The sequence below is a fragment of the Poeciliopsis prolifica genome, unplaced genomic scaffold (assembly GCF_027474105.1).
Source record: "Poeciliopsis prolifica strain line A6 unplaced genomic scaffold, Auburn_PproV2 SCAFFOLD004, whole genome shotgun sequence".
NCBI classification, from domain to species: domain Eukaryota; kingdom Metazoa; phylum Chordata; class Actinopteri; order Cyprinodontiformes; family Poeciliidae; genus Poeciliopsis; species Poeciliopsis prolifica.
Window position 1 is genome coordinate 11,596,940 of NW_026562379.1, and position 19,514 is coordinate 11,616,453.

A 19,514-nucleotide genomic window follows, 5' to 3' on the forward strand; every position below is an offset into this window, starting at 1 on the left:
CTAAATAATTTTTTTTCTAGGATTCAGACTGAAAAAAGCATAACATTATAATAATAAGAAGTAGTGAAATTGTTACATTTGTAAAGTGTTAATATGCTCGTTGAACTGAAAGCATGTCAATTCTACTAATATATGAAATAATATATTTACTGACTTACCTACTGTTCACATTCAATTGAATGTAATCCCTTGTTTAGGGATTACAAGTCTCAACATGTAATCCATATGAAATTGAAATTAACTTGTTGCCTCCACTTCTAACTTTGGTTGGCAAAGTATATATGGTAGATGTGAGAGCCTCATGGCTCACAGTGCAACAAATAAACTTGGGATTTATTTAACGCTTTGTCAAAAATCATCATAGTTCTAGATTTGAGTATCTTTTCTATGTTGTTGTTCAATAATTTTTTGTAGGGGCGACATGTACGAGAAACAGCTGACTTGAACATGTTTTAGTGAGTTAATCTAAAGACATTATATTATACGCTGGGTGATTTATAGTTTTTAGACCATTGTGTTGTGCTTTGATATATTACCCATATTCGTTTCTTACTTTTAAAAACGTAAAACGCATTATGGGTAGCATTAACAGGCCAAAAAATTAGAAAAGCACAATTATCGTCCTCTAAGAGAGACAGAGAGAGAGAGAGAAATATTTTTAGGTACATTTTAAGAAGTTACAGTTTTATGACATCCGTTTCCTGTCTTTTTTTTGTGAATTATTATTAGCATGTGTAAAAGAAATTGATTTATTCAATCAGCACTCTTTGAATGTCCTCCTCCGCAGCATGTGATGCAACTCATTTATTTCTCATCAGGAGAGATTTCTGACTTTGAGTTTTCTTCCCCCGGTAATGGATTGGACACGGAGATTCAGTGTCGCTTTTTAAAAGAGCATCAAGCCTCTATCTCTGTTTTCTATTTGCCCCCTTTTGGATGTGCGTGTTTCTGAGTTCGTACAATATCTAGTTTCAGTCAAATCCCTCTCAGATAGCCACATTCGTCAGCCTACACAGTCACGGTTCCCTCTTTTTGTAATATTAAAATCATTTAGAAAATTTCTCTTTGATTTGTTTGATTTATTTATGTATTTTTTGAAAACCATTCTTAACATTTGGCCTTTAAATGTTGCGTTTAATCGTTCGTTCAAAAGGTTAAACAAAAATGTGAAGTTAAAATCAAGTGCACGCGCTGAAACACTCCACCCGTGAAAATAAAACGCGACGAGATTCCCTTCAGCAGATGGAGAGCGCCTGTTTAGTCCTGTTTAGGTTCAACTCGCCTTCCACTATCCGCGCAGGTCTTTGACAGCGAACGCAACGTGTTAAAAGTTGCTCTCCGTCCATGCAGATCCAACAAACCGGGGCTGTGTTGACTGATGGGGGGACTCTACCTCCTCCAGGTAAATGACAGAGTCTCCACAGGTGAGCGGAGAGACTCGGTCAGGTGTTCGGGTTTTGCAGGGACTCACCACACAACGTGCATAAATAACTATGGCTATTCAGGGAAGATTGCCACTGAACAAATCAGCGGATTGCAAAAATTAAAACTTGTCATCAGTTGTTGAAGATATGCTTCGGTGTATAAGATGACATCGCTGAACGGGGTAATAGATGCATTTAATTTATAGTTTTCTACAGGGGGCAGACGTCTCAACACATCAGTGGCATCGTCAAAAGGGCCCCGGGGGGGCCAATAGCCTCAGTCTCAGTGAACGCATGTTTCATTAATTTGGAATAGCCTATTGCTTATTTCATTTATTTTCTTATTTATTTATAATGTAATAACATGCAACTTTTAAAGTCCTGGCTCTGGACTATATATGAATTGTGTGGCTGATGTTACTTTTTTGGTTATAAACTGTATTATGTAGGAACGTCCGAACATGGATTGAATGAAATACAACTGCGGTGCGGGGTAACTGACGGACGGTGAAACAAAATTATGACCAAGTTCCAGACAGCTTTGGACCGGCTCTGTCAAAACAAACAGTTTTCATGAAAGATGTTGGTTAATAAGCTCATTGCTAAGTAAGCTTGAACCTTTATTTCTATTTTTTATTTTTTTTATTGGTGTTCATAAAGCTGCCTTTTTGTGAATTAAAGCAAGCCTTTGTGCCAGTGCAGAGCATGAAACGCACTCCACTGCATCAGTCAGATCCCGCGAAAGATACAGGATGCTGTGACCCGTGACCCCGTCAAAACGCAAGACAACGTCTTTGTTTGTGACGATATTGATTATTAGACATCTTTCGGGGGCAAGGAGTAAGGGCGTAAAAATAAATCCTCCCTTCCAAAGTGGCACTGCGCCAGACAGGCTTTACGGCCGCCCTGGCGTCATACCCTGCTGAGGCGCACGGCCCCCATCAGACTGTTCCTCGCTGGTTGGTGCTGCACTCTGAAGAACCACAATAAATTCCTTGAAGTGCACGCTCTTTGTCGCCATTTGTGTCATATATGTGAGGCCACGGGGAGGAAACAAATTAGAGGTCGCGGGCAATAGCACGCGTAAACACTTCGGAGATGATATTACGCACAGATTGGCGGCATGGCATTCTAATTGACTTTTTTCTCTCTCTCCTTTTTTCGCGTTTATAAATCAGTTCACAAAGCTATGTGGCATTCAATGACTATATATTGCAATTTACGCTCATGTCAATGTATATAAATAGTTTTCAGCGGTAATTGTTGGACTAAATGTTGACCCTGGGACTAAGCCATTCATTTTGTTGGACTTTAAAACGTTGATCTGTTTCAATTTTTAGTTAATTCCACACATGACCCATAAGTGTAGTATCAGGGTTAGAGACAAAATTCACAAAATAAGACACGTATCCTATCATTCTTTGTAAATTAATAAAAAAATAGTTTTCAATGATTATTGCTTTTCACCATAAAGCAATTACATAAAAAAAGATCAATTCACATCTAAACTGAGTAAAAAATTACTCTACGACACTTAAGACACTATTTTACTTATTTAAACAAACATTTAACTGATTTATCATCTCTTGAGCTGTATCATTTCACACACCACAAACCTAATGTCGTTTTTCTAGTATCTCAGTGCCTTGAAAAGTTAACTTTATGTACAGATCTGCGCTCTGTGAATTGTCGCCCCTTTCCTGCCAGCGCAACTACGACTGCGTTTCTGATAGGACAAAAAAGTTTCATGCCTCAGCCAATCCTAGCATTCCCCCTGCGTAACGTTCGTAAGCCTCTCAGCCAATCACAACCGGGAGCGCTGGACAAGCAGGGGAGAACCTCCACTACTTTTGATTGCCCACTCTCACTTCGAACCGGTGTCAACAAACAACAACAACATCCCCGAAATAGAAACGACGCCCTGGTTGCCGTGCTCTTTAAAAACAAAACCCGTTGAGCTGAAAAACACAAGCCCTTGTCAAGTCCCTTAAAACCAAATTTCATCTTTTTGACGTCAGTTTTTGACTCCTCCGGGGGCTGCTGCTGTCCCGGGATACTCCGGTGCTTTGCTGTAGCCCGTTGCTCAGCTAAGCCCTACCGAGGCTAACCGGTGCTAACTTCTCACAAGGACGGAGATTTTTCCATTTACCGACCGACTCCTGCTGCTGTTCGCCACAGGAGAGAACCCTCCCCGGGAAAAGAGGAGGTCGGTGCAGACGGTGGGGGTGGTGGAGGTATGACTGCGTTGGCGGGGTCAGTACCCAGGATGATGCGACCCACGCTGGCTCAGAACTACCCCCGCAGCGGCTTCCCACTGGAAGGTAAAGCACGTCAAAATGTGGATTTGGTGACGTCGGGGAAAAAAAAAACGACTTTGAAAAACTTTCTATTGAAAAGTCAGTCCTGGACTCTGTGCCTAAATGGTTATATAAAGGCTAAAAGAAGGATTTAAGTGAACTAAAACGTGTCGGTTAAGTCGATTCTTTATTTCTTAAATACACTTTTTCAGTTCAGTATAAATGTGGAAACTTCGTGCCTTTCTGTCCACCTTTCACAGTTTGATTTGATGAGGTTTTAGATAAGCTGCGTTTTTACAGACTAATGAAATATCTATTAGCTACTCCTATTCCAAATAAATAGATTTTTGTTAAGAGATTCCGAAGAGCCCGGGCTCTGTCCTGAGAAGTTCCCCCCTCACATTTTTAATATTTAAACCTTACAGTGTCTACCCCGCTGGGTCAAGGCCGAGTCAACCAGCTCGGAGGGGTTTTCATCAACGGCAGACCTCTGCCCAACCACATCCGACACAAGATCGTGGAGATGGCCCACCACGGGATCAGGCCGTGCGTCATCTCCCGACAGCTCCGGGTCTCCCACGGCTGCGTGTCCAAAATCCTGTGCAGGTACCAGGAGACGGGCTCTATCAGACCCGGAGCCATCGGAGGCAGCAAACCCAAGGTGATTTAATTTAGATTTTCTTACATCCAGTCCATCAAAGTAAAACCTATGCATGCACTTACTTGTTGATGCGTCATCGTGACCTGTTGATTTTGTAAGACGGCTTACTTGTTTGGTCAGTAAATGAAAGAACTCTTGTGTTTAAAGCAGGGAACAACGCCGGACGTCGAGAGGAGAATAGAGGAATACAAGCGGGAAAACCCGGGTATGTTTAGCTGGGAGATTCGGGATAAATTACTGAAGGATGGGATATGTGACCGCAACAACGTCCCTTCAGGTAAAAAGGGAAAAAGGAGAAGAATTTCACGTAATTTTTGGCAGAATTTTAAAAGTTATGCAGCCTATTTATTTATTTTTTCATAATTTAATCACTTGTTTTTATTTTGCTTTTTTGTTTTTTTAATCTGTTTCAAAAATAATAATACAAATAAAACGGTAAAATACTGAAATGATCGTTTTTTGCATAAATATATTCCAGTTTTAGATCATTTTTCATCAGTGTAAATCCAATTGTCAGCACAATTCTTAGCTTTTGCATACATTTTCACATGATCTTCATTTTCATGGTGACACCATCAATTTGTTTGAACCCTCCACTTTTGCAGTGAGCTCCATCAGTCGCATCATGAGGACTAAGTTTGGGGGGAAAGGCGAGGAAGAAGAAGAGGAAGACGAGTTGGAGAAGAAGGAGCTGGAGGACAGTGAACGGAGAGCCAAACACAGCATTGAAGGCATCTTGGGAGACAGATGTGAGTTTACTTCTTGAGTTTATATTTCGGCTTGGCGAAATGTTCACATTCATTTTGCAATTGAATTATTGGAGAGGCTTCTGTGAAAAATTCACCACTTTAAGCAAAACAGCTTGAAGAAGAATATTTGACTTGTAAAAGCTGTGGCTTAAAGTTGCTGGATGTTGGTAAAGAGTATGGGTCAACCTTTGTGAGGAATTCTTTATCGACCATTTCTTTCCACTAATGCTTTTCCCATGAGGCCCTATACCGTAAATCAAACAGCAGGCGATGGCTCTGTGCGGGAAGGAGAAGAATGCATGTGTGTGATTGTCTGTGTGAGTGTGTGGAGCAGTGGTTTAAAAGCAGTAAATGAATGGCCTTTACAGTAAGTCCGTATAACCTTTCAGCATATATTCTGTAATGCTCTAGTGTGGCATTATAAACCCATCAACCATTTAATTTCTTCATTCATTATTAAAACTAATCACACTGCTCTTGATTGCTGTGCTGATATAGTTTGAACTCCATATTAAAGACCAGATCAATTTTTATTAGGGCTGCAAACTGCTTCAAGCAGTGGAAAAGGTCTTAAAGGCAGGACACAGGCAGAATCTGTGCTAAAGCATTAGCACAGATTTTCATGAAAGAAAATCTGTGCTAATGCTTTAGTGACTCTAAGTAGTAAGTTTTCATGAGGAGTAAAAAATTAATGAGTGAAATGCCAGGTAAATTGCAGATTGAACCTTTTGCTGAATACTTTTATAGATATTTCCAGATTTGTGGGATATTTTGACGTTTTGCACTCATTTCGTCAAACTTTGCTACATAAGGGCAAATTATATTGTTTTTGAATGTCATCACGTTGTTTTTTTTATGCTTGGTTTGCACCACTTGAGTGGAAATTTGCGTTGCATGGCGGCATTCTGTAATTTCATATTATGTTCCACAAACATATCTTTTAACATGTAGACCTTTCTGTGACTGACAGAGGGAAAAACTGTTAGGGTAATGAGTCTGTCAGAGTTTGCTAGCTTAAAATAATTTAATTTGGTTTATATCCAGGTGGGAGGTGGGGGGAATCAGCTCTGTGAAATTTAAGCAAGATTATGACACTATTTAAATATTAGTTTGTAAATGTTTTGTTAAGTAATGATTTAGCTTTCACCGGTATTAACTTCTTTATTTTGATAACAGGTCCTACTTAAATATTTTGAATTTCACTCAAGTTAAATATAATTTTTCAAATGATGTGTATAGAACAGTAAGGCTTTTATATTTCTGTGAATATGTCAGTTTAGAAAGCCGCAGTGCTAAAACTTGCTATCAGGTTTAAAGTATACATTTTAGAATACGTTTAAATAGTTTATCACTATTTCACTGACAGTTTTGCATCTTGGTGAAATTGTCAATGATATGTGATGGTTTCACATCCAGTATTAATTCTGTTTTCAACAAGATAAATGAAAACAATTGCCTTGATAGAATTTGTCAAACTTTTACTAGTTTCTGGTAAGAGTCACATTTCCTCTTTTTTCCATTCTGAAATATTGATGTACTTCATTCTCAAATAAGACACATGCAAATTTCCCACAGTTTTGTTAAACTGCAACCCTGGTTTATTTATTGTATGGCTAGCAGCTTAGAAAACAAACTTTTAAGCCATTGCTTAATAAGCTTTTAACCCATTGTAGATTCCCCTGTCAGCAACAAAGTGAAGACTATATTGTTCCCAAAATATTGATCTGTTGGTCAAATATGGTTAAGGCGCCAAATGTCAGCGTTTGCTGCCACTTGCTCCTGCGTCAGTAGGGGAGGAGAGATAAAAGTCCCTGGATCGAAGAGACAAAATGTCCCCCAGATGAGTTGATCAAACATTTGTTCAACGGTCTCCATCTCCTCACAAAGACACGCCTCGCGCGCACAACGGGACGCTCGCGGATGAACTTGAGAGACAAAGGCTCGCGAGTCCATTTGAGGCTCACGCTTGGGCTGCGCGCGGACAAAAGGCCAGCTTGGAAACAGCTTTGGCCGCCGCTAAAGTAGAAGAAGAAGAAGGCGACCTGCTTAAAATTCAGCTGAGGAATAGAAAGGAAAAGGAGAGTTTCACAGAAAAAGGGAGAAAAAAAAAACAGACGCAAGACATTATGAAGCCGCAATGAAGGATGAATTATTCAGGAAGCGCTCCGGCTGCCCCGGCACGGCTCGGAGGGCCCGTTCACCGGCTATTTTCATCTACAAAATGTTTTCTTTTAGGGTTCGCCTTAAGAAGCCCGCTCCATTCAGTCAGGCAATTCAGTCTTGTGAAAGCCACCTACAGCCGGAGGATGCGCGCTCACCCCCTAAAACAGTGGCGCGCATGAAAATCCCAGCTGGTGAAATTAGCCACAAAGCTTTAACAAGAAGAAGGTCTGTTTCTCTGAACACGAACTTATTTAGAGTGTATAGGCTATAATTCATTGTGAGACACAAATAAAATTTGATAAAATAAAGTCATGACACTGCAGAAGCAAAAAGACAATATTGGCCTAATAACGTGGCCTTTAATAAACACTATAATTGCACAGTTAGCCATTCTCAAACTAGAACTGGTCCACAAAACAAAGAGAACTTCTCCAGCCTGATGTAACTCGTGAGCTATCATTGATCCTTTGACGATGCCCTGGCCTTGGCCTCTCAAACATTAATAATGTCCTCTAAATGATGTCGATATTGTGCCATGTCTCGTTTTAATGACCGAGGGGGGGGGGGGGGGGGCATTACCGAGTGTTTCGGTGAATAGGGAGCAATGTTCTCCCGGGGAGAACCCCCAGTCTGGCCCGTAGCACAGCTTGACAATGGGGGCCCCGGGCAGCCCGTCCTCTGCGCTGCATGCGCACAGCTCCGAAAACTCAGCCGCTTGCCCTCCCCTCTCCTCCGAGCCGCTTCTTTCCCCCTTCTACCCCCACTTGCTCTCCTAAATCTCTTCAAGCAGATTAAATCGACTCTTTTATTTCATCGCACTTTCATCTGGAGAGCGAGACCGCCCCTCTCCCTCTGTTTCTTTCGCTCTCCGTGTGTCTCTCGGAGCCTGCGGCGCACAGCTCGGGTTATATCTGCGCTGCATCCTCCACGGCGCACAAAGCAAAGTCAATCTAGTTTGTAAAGGAACCTTATTAGGACGTGTATTGTCAATTTGCGGGTTAATTATGCATTTGTTTTGTTTCACTGGGACTGATTTTACATCGAGAGCTCAAACTGTTTACTTTGGAACAAGGAGCCTATTATCTTCTCAGATGATAACTACCATATTCCCTGCTTTAGGCAATGGAAATACCAGCTGTACACAATTAAAGAGATACACAGTGGCCTAAATAGTCATCAGAATGTGTAAACATCATGGTCTGAAAGTCACTTGTTGTTTTTTTTTTATTATTAGAATTTATGATTAGTTAAAAAAAATCTAAATAATAAAAAGTTTGCTTTTATATTTAAATAATATAAATGTATTTAACAGTAGCATCTTACAAATTCTTTAAACGTTAAACAAGAAGTCTTTAGTTCTCAAAAACCTATATACCCCGCTTCATTTTTAGATTTATTTGACAACAGTTTTGGCCCGCAGGCCCATTTTTAGGGCCCTGGCAAACTGTTAACATCATGGTAATTAACCCTGAAGACAAAGTTAATGATTAAAACAGACATGGTGTACCCGCCTCCACCCTCCTCCTGCTTCACATATTCACAGTGTATCTTTGAGAGTTCGAACTTGCTTAGGTGAAATTAGCTCGATAATACAGAGGAGCCTTGTCGAAGGCCAATACACTTACGTTTACCCCAGCCGTTTGTATGCACACACATGTTCACGCATTCCACTCTGCAATGCAAACAGTCAAAGGGATAACTTTATTTTGGTGAAAGAGGATCCTGGAAAGGGCTAATTGAATAAGCCCAGGATCTTTGAAAAACCCCTACCATGGTGAGCGCAGTCATCATGTCATAATTAGGTTTATTGAGGCACATTCCTTCAATCTGCCTCCATTCTGCCCGCCTCATTGTGTCCACAACCCCAGGCCAGTAGCTCAGGGACAAAAGGGAACCATGCACAGACAATACATGAAAGAGCTATAAAGATTTAGCGAGCTTTGTCACAGAAACAGAGCGGGACTTTGTTTGTGTAAATAATGCAACTGAATGAGGAACTTAGGTTCCTCTGCCACTTGGGGTGTGGGACCTTGAACTGCAAATGGTACGAGGGGGGCACAGCCCACATTGGTGCCACAACAGAGGGGATAAAATAATGAAGAACATGAGGAGGAAGGGGCAGACAAGGAGGCAAAGATTAAGTTTAGAGCTAAGTGAGGAGATTTATTTTAGTGATGAAAAAGTTTAGAGGAGACATTTAAACCTCAATTTTGACTGCTGATATTGCTAATGATTGGTTGTTTTCTGGGAACATTTTTTCCATAGTTTTTGACACAGAAATGATCTATATATAAGAATCATAAACCCAGCCACTCAAGAACATATATATAATGGATGAATTTGTAGATGAATTTGTAGCTGTTATGCAGTAAACAACTAGGTTGAAAATCAAAATTTCCAACTGTATAGCAGTAGGGTAGGGTATAACTGTATTTTACACACTGATTTAATTGCTTTTATTTAAAATAGTAAAGCAATAAATTTTTACTGCTGCTAAAATAGTAATATAACAAGCTGAACAGTGATTATAAGCTTCACTATAACATTTTACTTTGATTCTGATGCAGAAACGTTATAATAAACAAACTATGTTGTACTTTTGAAGTACTTATTTTATTATATATATTACATATATATTTTCTGCTCTTTGTAGTGTAACACAAGTCTTACATCATATCAGCTTTTAGGCTATCTCTTCTGCAGTTTTAGAATAATTCTTTCTTGTTAAGACTCATGGATGGCTCTTTTTAGCTTCCACATAATTTTTTGCAACCTACAATATTTGTAAGAAAATACATGAATTTGACTTTCCTTTAAGTGAGAAAAAAATGAAGCAACCTTTCTGCAGCTATTTAAACAGCAATACTCAGCAACAGGTGGAGGAGGGGAATCACAGCATTAGTCATTTCTCTACAGCTACAAAAGTCAGTTCCCTTCTGCATGTACTTTGTCATATCATCAGAAAAGTTTTTGGGTATAGAATTATAATAATTTAATGTTACAAATTGGAAAGAAAAATGTGGACAGTGGAGGTTTTTGAAATAGAAAAAATATGATAATGGTATACATATTACATTGTCATGCCACCGGGTTTGAAATGGTAAACATATGCAGCTATTCTGGAGTTTTTAACATGTAATAATCCTTTAATTTTTGAACATTTGTTCGGCATGCTGTCGGTCAGTGAAACTGCAGTCCAAGTTTGGAATAAAAAAAAAAAACAAAACAAAATTTTTTTTTAAACAGTTTAATGTGAAATTTGTCAGTCTGAAAAGACATTTGCAGTTTTCTGCCTTTAGCTTTTTTACTGTGAAGCTTTTTTTTAAACAAATTCCAAACTTCATATGTTTGGGTTTCAGACAAGAGTCCAATGTTGCACAGAAAGTTTATTTGACATTTCGAAGCACTTTTCAGACCAATCATTTGTGTAATTGGGACAGCTGTCAGCAAATTAACTTATATTAAAACTGATGGCCCTGAAATTTTCAGTGTTGCTGTTTTTGTCCCATCAAAATTTGACAAAGACAGAAAAAAGAAGATCTTGATGAGTCCTATAATAGCTACTGGGTATCACTGGACTCCGCCAAATGTGTCGTGAAGAGGGCTCTGTCTGTCCAAGGAGCGGATGAATGTGTCACTCAGAGAGTCCCTGGGTACAAGGGCAAGGGGGGCACAGGGGCCAAGTGGCAAGCACCAAATCACTCTCCTCTACCCTGGGGCTGTCTCCGTCTCCCGAGCCCACTGCACCCCTCCCGCTCTTCTAATAAGGCCTTGCATGATGACTATCCAAGCATAAAAACATAGTTATCTGCAAATGAATGGCTGCTCTATGCTTCATTAAAGCCTCTTTTTGCTTTCACACTCTTATTGTGACCTTCTGATATCAATTCAAAGGGCAATTAATGAATGCACACCAACTTTGAAGTTAGGACGATTTTCTGAAAGGGCGGGGCCCAGAGAGGTTGCGTGTGTTTAGGCGCATGTGCGTGTTTGAGGGGGTATTTGGGGGCATCTCCTCCCAAATAAATTTGCAATAGTGCCCCCAGCCTTCACCCGCGACGGACTGAGCCACATTGAGCGGCAAGCGCGCCCCAAAGATGGTTTGAAGGGAGTGAAAGAGTGAAAAGGCTCAGCGAAGGTCAAGTAGAATGGCTGGCTTTCGAATAAGGCCCCTCTTTATCTGCTGCAAGTATGCACCATCGGCCCAACAGTTGAGTTGGGAGGTGGGCGGGGGAGAGAGGTTGTTTTTAAATCTGGGTGAGTGTGTGTTTCTGAGAAAGTAAGGCAGAATCTCTCTTGCATGTATCTGTTTGCTTGTTTGTGAGCCCAATTGTTTCTAACGTGTGTGAACGTGCAAGTGAGCTTACTGGGGTCAGGGTTGAGTGTCAAGTGTTTGCAGAGGCCAACGAGGGGGCAGTAAACGCAGCATCCATGTAGGTGATGGGGGGACAGGCACCTGTCAATCATCTGACTGATGAAGCCTGACTTTCTTTCAGAGCTTTGTTAACTAATTAGCCTAAAGCCTTCTGAGGGTGTGGGAGAAGGGTGCTTTTAAAGCATGTTTACGTAGTAGTCATCCCATGTGGGAATATCTTCTCCGATAACTCATAGGTGTACTCTCATACAGTCATATCAATGCCATTATCTGTTTATAAACCTAGGTACAAAATACTGTGAAGAAAAATTAATTCAGTTGAATCTAGAGTTTCACCACCCTCTGAAACTTGATAACAGGAACTTCCTTGTTCCAACATTTGTTGCCAAATCAGGAGTTTCTTGGTAATATTTACCATCTGAGACCTGAGGTAGAAAAAAATAGAAACATCAGATTTCCCCTCACCCACATGAAATGAATGCACCACTATGCAGCACATTGCTCTGTTTCAAGTATGTTGCTGTTCAGGCAAATCCCTGTGGGAGATAACTCTGCCGCACAAAAAAGAGTGCCTAGGCTCTGGAATAAAGGGAGAAAAACATCCTTTATATCTGTTAACAAATAAAAATGGCAGTGATAGCAAACCAGATTTATGACATGTTCCCCACTGACTGCTGCTGGGAGTTTTTTTTTTTTTTTTGTAGTAGTTTAGACAGAAGAAGTGCAGGGTCATTGGGTCCCAGTAAGGTCACTCTCCCCCAGTGCTGCACAGGAAATAGGGTTAGAAACACATTTAGCTACAAATGACAGGTAACCACCTCCTCATACCCTTCAACATCTCCAACCACGCTCCCTGAAGTCCCCTAACAGCAGCAGACTCTTTAAGACTGTCGTCATGTCATGACTGAGCATAACAAGGCTTTGATTGATGAGAGTTTGCCTTTGTGTGTGTGAGAACGTGCAGGATTTTCCAAGCATTTGTCCTACATGAACTTTTCCAAATTTTGTCACATGTCAACCACAAACATTTTCTTAAATTTTAAATCAACACAAAGTAGTGCATTACTCTGAAAAAGATGGAAATTATTCATTACTTTTATAATTTCTACAGAGGGAAATCTGAAAAGTGTGGCCATAGTTGTATTCATCCATCCAACATCCCAGCCCCTCAACATGAAGCTTTCATGTGACATTAGGTGCAGCCCTGGTTCAAGTTGATGTGCACTGTTTATTTTTCACCATTTAAGGTATTTGATCTTGGTCGATTTGTTATTGTGCCATCCTGTTTTAATTTCAGCTGGGTAGATTGAACGAGCTCTCTCTTTTAAAAGCTTCAGATATGATTTTACAACATAACCCTGATTTCAACTTCACAGCTATCCTGTGTATTGGTCTGTCACATGAAATCCTAACAAAGCACTCTGAGGTTTCTGGTTGTAAAGTGAGAAAGCATAAAAAAGCCTCAAAGTTATGAAAACTGTTCTCTGCATATTCATCTTCCATGCCGGACGCATATTCTCTCATTTGCAGCGCAGCTGTCAATGTAGCAACTTCTTAGCAAGTCAAGTGAGTTTACCATCCCACCACTCCTCCTCCCACACACCCACTCACACACAATAATTCATTTAGACCCACACGCACCATGTTTTTCTTAACCCGGGAGAAAGCGTCACAGATGGGTCCGTAAGCTGTCAGGAAAGCCATTATCCAGGCCAGCATCTGCCTGCCTTGACTTCTATGTACTGTTTAATGCAGTCGACCAGTCACTTAGTCCCACAGCTCCTGAATGGAGGCAGCATGGTCGTCTCCGCCCAAATAAATGCTGCGTTTGTCTCCTCTGCCTTTTGTTTTCTGTGTTTTTTGAGAGGAGTAGGTGGAGAGAAGGGGGAGATGTGTCAGAAGCTTGATTTACCCTCACTATTAACCAAGATACCCCCCACCCACCACCACCAACTCCAACCCCTACCTCTGATGAGTTAGCCGTACATCCAAACTGTGGTGTAAATAACACACATATGGTCGGCCAATTCCCAGCGGCCCCACAATCATGCACACATGCATTTATGCTCGGTGTGTACTGTCCTGTGTCTCAGTGGACATATTTAAGCCTTTGTGTCCCCGTCCGACCCCTCCACTCTGCCTCTCAGAAATTTGTCAATGCTGAAAGTCTTTCCAATAGACTGTTGCAGCTAAATCCTCGCCTCTGCTTTCTCCTCCTTGTTTTCCTCTCCTTTGGGATGGCGTAGCATGGTGGGAGCCATTTTGGGCTTCCTTGGCTCAGGAGAGGTTGTTTTGGCTCAGAGCCCCTCGTGCTGTGTGCCTCTCAGGTCCTCAGTTTGGTTAAATTAAACAGTTTTCTTTTCTCCTCCAACCCCCAACACAACTTCCCTTCCATCGCTCCTCTCTTATTTTGCAGCTTAATGCTCAGCAGCTCACCCGGGCCGGCTCTCCAGGCCCTTTCGTACTCAGCTGTGTAAATACAGCATTTTAAGATTTAGGTGTATAAACATGCAGGAAGTGATATAAACTATAGTGATATAAACTATCCACTATAGAGTGGATAATTTGATTGTCAATGGCTATGTGGCAGTGCCAAAGTGATACAATAAGATCTCGGGGATAGCGAGGCGATGATGGCGTACAGGCCTCTGTGAAACCAGAAGTTAGAAAAGCTTTCACCACAATTTCTTTAGCTAAACGTCATCCCCTCCATATTGGAGTAAGCAGGCTAATGTACTGTTGCTGATTCAGCAGCACATTCCATTATCAATAAAAGTAAAGATGTGTTCAAAAGGGAAAGACTTAATTGATAGCAGAAGCCTCAGGGCTGACATGATTACCATAGCCCTAAAGTGCATGCAGGATGAGGGGGAAACTGTTGCATGCTGTATTGCGAAATAGATGTGGAGTATTGCACTCCTTGTGTTTTTTACCCGTTTAAGCAAATTGTAGAGAACTTCAAACTTTTAGGTTGGCTATTCCTATAGTTTTCATAAGGTACAACCAAAATTTTCATAGTGATAAACCAACATCAAGTGATGAATAATCGCGAAGGCACAATTATTTTACAAATTATAATTTAAAATGTGTTGTTTGTAATTTCCAATGGCCCAAAAGAGTCAACAAAATGCAAAAGCCGCATAACAAGAACTAAAGCCACAACAGAAGGTTTGCAGAAATTGTGCTTGCAAGTTTATCATAACTACCATTTTTGCATAAACTTCTTTTTAGCAGGAATTCTATATTAATATCAACTCCTTTTGATCAAAATGACATTTGTCATAACCTCTGTTTAGCATAAATTCCATTTTCCAGGAATTGTTTGATATAAATTTCACTTTAGTATAAATTCTGTTTTAGCAAAATTTGTTTAGCATAAATAGAGATTTAGTATACATTCTCTGTATTAGCATGAATTCCATATAGCTTATTTTCAGAATTAGCATAAATTATGTTTAAGACACAAAGCATTGCTTCCGTCTTAACATAAATTTAGTTTTTGCAAAAAAGATTTATTTTTTTGCATAAATTCAGTTTTGCATAAATTCATTTAGCATAAATTCTGTTTTAGCATACATTCCTCTTTAGTGTTAATTTTGATTGAGCATAAATTCCCATTCTATCTTTGGTTGTGGCTTTGGCATTATGTTGAGCCTTATAGCTAATCATAATATTCAGCACAATGTGTGGTTTAAAGCTAGTCATTCATATCGTACTGAATACATAGTTCCTTTAGTGTAGCATGACGGTGGCAGCATCATGCTGCATCGATGCTTTCCTTCAGTAGGAAGGGAGAATCTGTTCAGAATTGACTGGAATGTAGATAGAGGAAATAAAGAGCAATCCTGGGGAAAAAACCTGCAGGTGGCCTGAAAGACCTGAAACTGGGGCAAAGAACCAACTTCATATTCATGTCATGCATCCAAAGTTGTAATGGAAAGCCTTATAAATGCATTTTTATGTATCAGACTGGATCAGTCAACTACCAGATCTAATTCCATCACATTTGAAAGTCAGTGACAAGACTGCATTGAAGATGTTCACAGATGTTCTCAGTCCAATCTTACTGAGCATCAGCTATTTTGTAACCTAGAGTTTGTCAAATTACATTTTAGTTTTACTTTCACTGTGTTTATTGAAATTGCACAAACTCTGTGAAAGATGTGTATTTTTGGTGTGTTTTCTTAATTTCCTTCATGGGCCATTTGAACTAATGTCGACCTTTGTCCGTGCAGTATTTTTTGTAGTTTTTGACTCCCATTCAAATGCAGTTGCTTTTATTTTATGTATTTGTCATTATGATGCAAAAAATATTTTCTGTATTTTTTAATTGGCATTTAGGGTGTTGAAAATTCTGAATATTTAGAATTACTTGTTATGTGTGGGCTTAAGCTGTTTTTTTTGTTCTCATGAAAAAATTAGATTTTTTTTTGTTTGATTCTATGTTTATTTCTGGAGCACTGTTTAACAGATGATTTTTTTCTGTCTTAGCAATTGCAGCCAAAATTGCTCCTAAAGAAAATGAACTGAATGGAGCTAAATAGAAATGTCACTCTTTAATTTTCTCACATAAATATTATCGCAAAATTTCAATGAAAAGCACAGGAGTTAGTTGGTGTAATGTGACAAAAATTAGGAAAGACTCAAGGGGTATTAATGCACATTTAAGCTAACATGTACCAATGTTTTATTTTAACACTGAAAGATAAATATTTGGAATTTTTAAAGAAAATACGCAATGTATAGCTTCTCCCTATTTAGTGTCTAAATGCTCGACTAAAACCAACACAGATGCCCTGACAGTCTATCCTCATGGGTACATTTACAACCATAACAACACCCCCTCTTACCCAACAACCCCCCACCCCCTGCCCCTCAGGTGCTCTTACTGTTCCCTTTACTAGCAGAGAATTTTCTCTTTTCTGGGTGGGGTGGGGGGCAGTAAGGCAGGGGTTTCAATGCCCCAGGCTATGCCCCCATCTACCCCACCCCAACCCTCTTTGCGAAGCCTCTTTATGTCTCTCCCCCGAACCCCCTCCAACACCTCCCAGGCTCCCCCATGGGGCAGGTGACAGGCCTCCACTGTGAAGGGCTGAGGGAGCCATGACGGATTCCACAGATGGAGCGTGGAAATCGACGGCAAAGACCTCGGCTCTGTGGAGCAACAAAGAGCCCGAGAGTCGGAGAGAGAAATATGGGTGGAAAGAGGGAGATTGAGGGGGGACAAAGACAGGGTGACAAGGAGGGGGAGAATAAGGGAGGAGAAGGTGGTGCTTGTTTAAGGAGGGTTGTGCGCCAAAGCACATAAAGTGTTTGTCCGGTGAATGTGATACTGCTCCGATTCTTTTTCTGTTTGTTTTGCAGTATTTGTTGTGTCTGCTGCTCGGCTTCCTGCCACAGATCGTTTTCGTTTCAGCTCAGTCTCTTGTATAAATACTGCCTCTTGACATCACATGATGCAGCAATCCAAAGTCAAGTGAAATGAAACTAATGAGCCTGCTTTGGTTCTCCCTAAAGCACTTTATCACTGCTAGTCTCCCAAGACTTGAGAGGTGCCACTCTGTCGCTTCTTTTGAAAAGTTCTAGAAACCCCGGTAGCTGTCATAACCAAATGGGTAATTCCAAAGTGATTAAGGATTTTCCTGGGCTGCCTCGGCTTTCCCAAGGCCCAAATCCCTGTGAAATGCTGAGGGACGTGCATGCTGGGGTGGGATTGGGGGAGGAGGAGGAGTAGGACAGGGTGGACATTCCTTGCGGCCTTCCTCTATGCAGGAACTGGAGGGGGAGGCTTCAAAAGGCCTCATCTCTTGTTTTTCGGTCGTCCTGTCCAAAACTCCACACCCCGAATTCCTTCCTCACCATCTAAAGCACAAAGCCCAGTTACTCAGAAGTCGAGGAAAAATGTGGCCCCCACACATCAGAGGTTTTAAAGGCGCTCTGTGATGACCACATCTGAAACAGATCCAGAAACAGCTGATAGTGTACAGAGGAAACCCTAAACCGCTGCAGCGATTTCAAATTGTCTTTTCTTTGCACCTGTTGGAGACGCTGCTCATTTGTCCTTCCTGTTAAAATGCCGGCATGTTCAAGCAGCACAACACAGCTAAAACCACAACAAAAACATCCTGCAGGAGGCTTAAGCCAATGTCTCAATTTTGTCCCCCTTCCCACCTCAAAAATATTTTATGTATTGGACCGCTCATGCTTGGAAAGTTTCTTTACCAATTTGCTCCTAATACAAGTTAAGTTGACTCCCACAGCTTTTGGTGTTGTGAGGAGAAAATCGCCAAAGGGGAAGAGAGGATCAGTTTCACATGAGGGGCCCCGAGCTATTTGGATTCTCTTGTATTTTATTGTCACTTCCAAGGGGGGAACTAATACAGTGTTGCACACAAAACTTCCCCTGTGCTGAGGGGGAATTAATTAAGTGTAGCACAAAAAGTGGGCGCTTTGGCCACAGTGAGCTGAGAAGGAAGCCAATGGAGTGTTTGAAGTAGTTAAAAACCAAACTGCTGGATTACAGAGAAGATCTCACAATAGTGTTAACACAGATCTGAGGCAGAAATGAAAAGAAACAAAACACAAAAGCTGCTAAAGCACATTACATCACCAAACCTCAGGTTATATTGCATCTGATAATTATTATTTTTTTAATCATCCATAAATTAGAAGTTCTGTTTAGTGACAATCTTTTGTTTTAAAATTTGGTATAAAGTTTTTGTTTTGGTAAAAAATAAAATAAATGTAACAGCGGTCATGAAGCCTAGGCGTAAATTCAAACTGGAAGACTCTTTAGCCCCACCTGCATCATCCAATCGGCGCATCCCACTAATCAACGACGACCTATCATCGCTGGACCAAGCCAAGTCACGGCCAATCCATGTCCTATGTTAATCTGACAAGATTAACATAGGACATGGAATATAAGATGTGTTCCTTATGTCAAATAATCTGCCAATAGAACCAGTACTTTTTCATCAATATTAAGAAATTATTTCTTTAAAACAAGAGCCTATATCTTTCTGAAAGATAAAGGCTTTAGATCATAAACCCCTAAATATTTAAATCACAGTTTTATTCCTGTATAGCTACAGGATTTAAATAATTTGTCTTTTTGTAAGGTATTCAGTCCACCTGTTGTGCTGACATTACTTGAGGTGGAAATATACAGTATTTTTATCAAGTGTGTGTGCATGTGTGTAATACAGAACAAATTATTTTTTTATTGCACGAGATTAGTTTTAAGTCCCAACTACCAAAAGCGAGAGTGAATGCATATTGAAATGTTTTTTTTATTTTATTTATTTATTTTTTGAAGTGAGGAGCACTAAATGTGGGACCAGTTCAGAAGCTTCTGCTCATTAAACATCCGATATTTAAGAAATAATCCCTGTTTTCCTCTCTCCTGAACAGCGAGTCACTCAGACGAAGGCTCGGACGTGGAGTCAGAACCAGATTTGCCACTGAAGAGGAAACAGCGGCGCAGTCGAACCACCTTCACAGCCGAGCAGCTGGAGGAGCTGGAGAGGGCCTTTGAGAGAACCCACTACCCAGACATCTACACCAGGGAGGAGCTGGCTCAGAGGGCCAAGCTCACTGAAGCCAGGGTACAGGTAGGAACTTTTCTAGCTATTTCTGGGACAGTAAGACACATCTAAACTCAGAAGTCATAAAATGTATATGAATATTTCTAGTATAAACCCATAGATTGCAAATATATCTCCAATTTTTAGCACCAACGCACACTTGTTGATGGCAGGCATCCCTCTCACAGACATTCAGACAATGTGGCTTTATTTACTCAGCATTTAAGGACAACCTGCTGCGCTCCATCACATCACATCT

General features: G+C 40.6%; 1 protein-coding gene across 1 annotated transcript in view; it reads left to right on the plus strand.

Annotated features, from left to right (window-relative positions):
- Positions 1–3,270: 3,270 nt before the first annotated feature.
- Positions 3,271–19,514, plus strand: part of pax3b (paired box 3b) — a 28,404-nt gene continuing 12,160 nt past the window's right edge. Inside the window, 5 exon segments of the mRNA XM_055028851.1 lie at positions 3,271–3,745; positions 4,147–4,382; positions 4,530–4,659; positions 4,988–5,131; positions 19,083–19,282. Coding sequence (XP_054884826.1) covers positions 3,661–3,745; positions 4,147–4,382; positions 4,530–4,659; positions 4,988–5,131; positions 19,083–19,282 — 795 coding nt within the window. The 5' untranslated portion in view covers positions 3,271–3,660.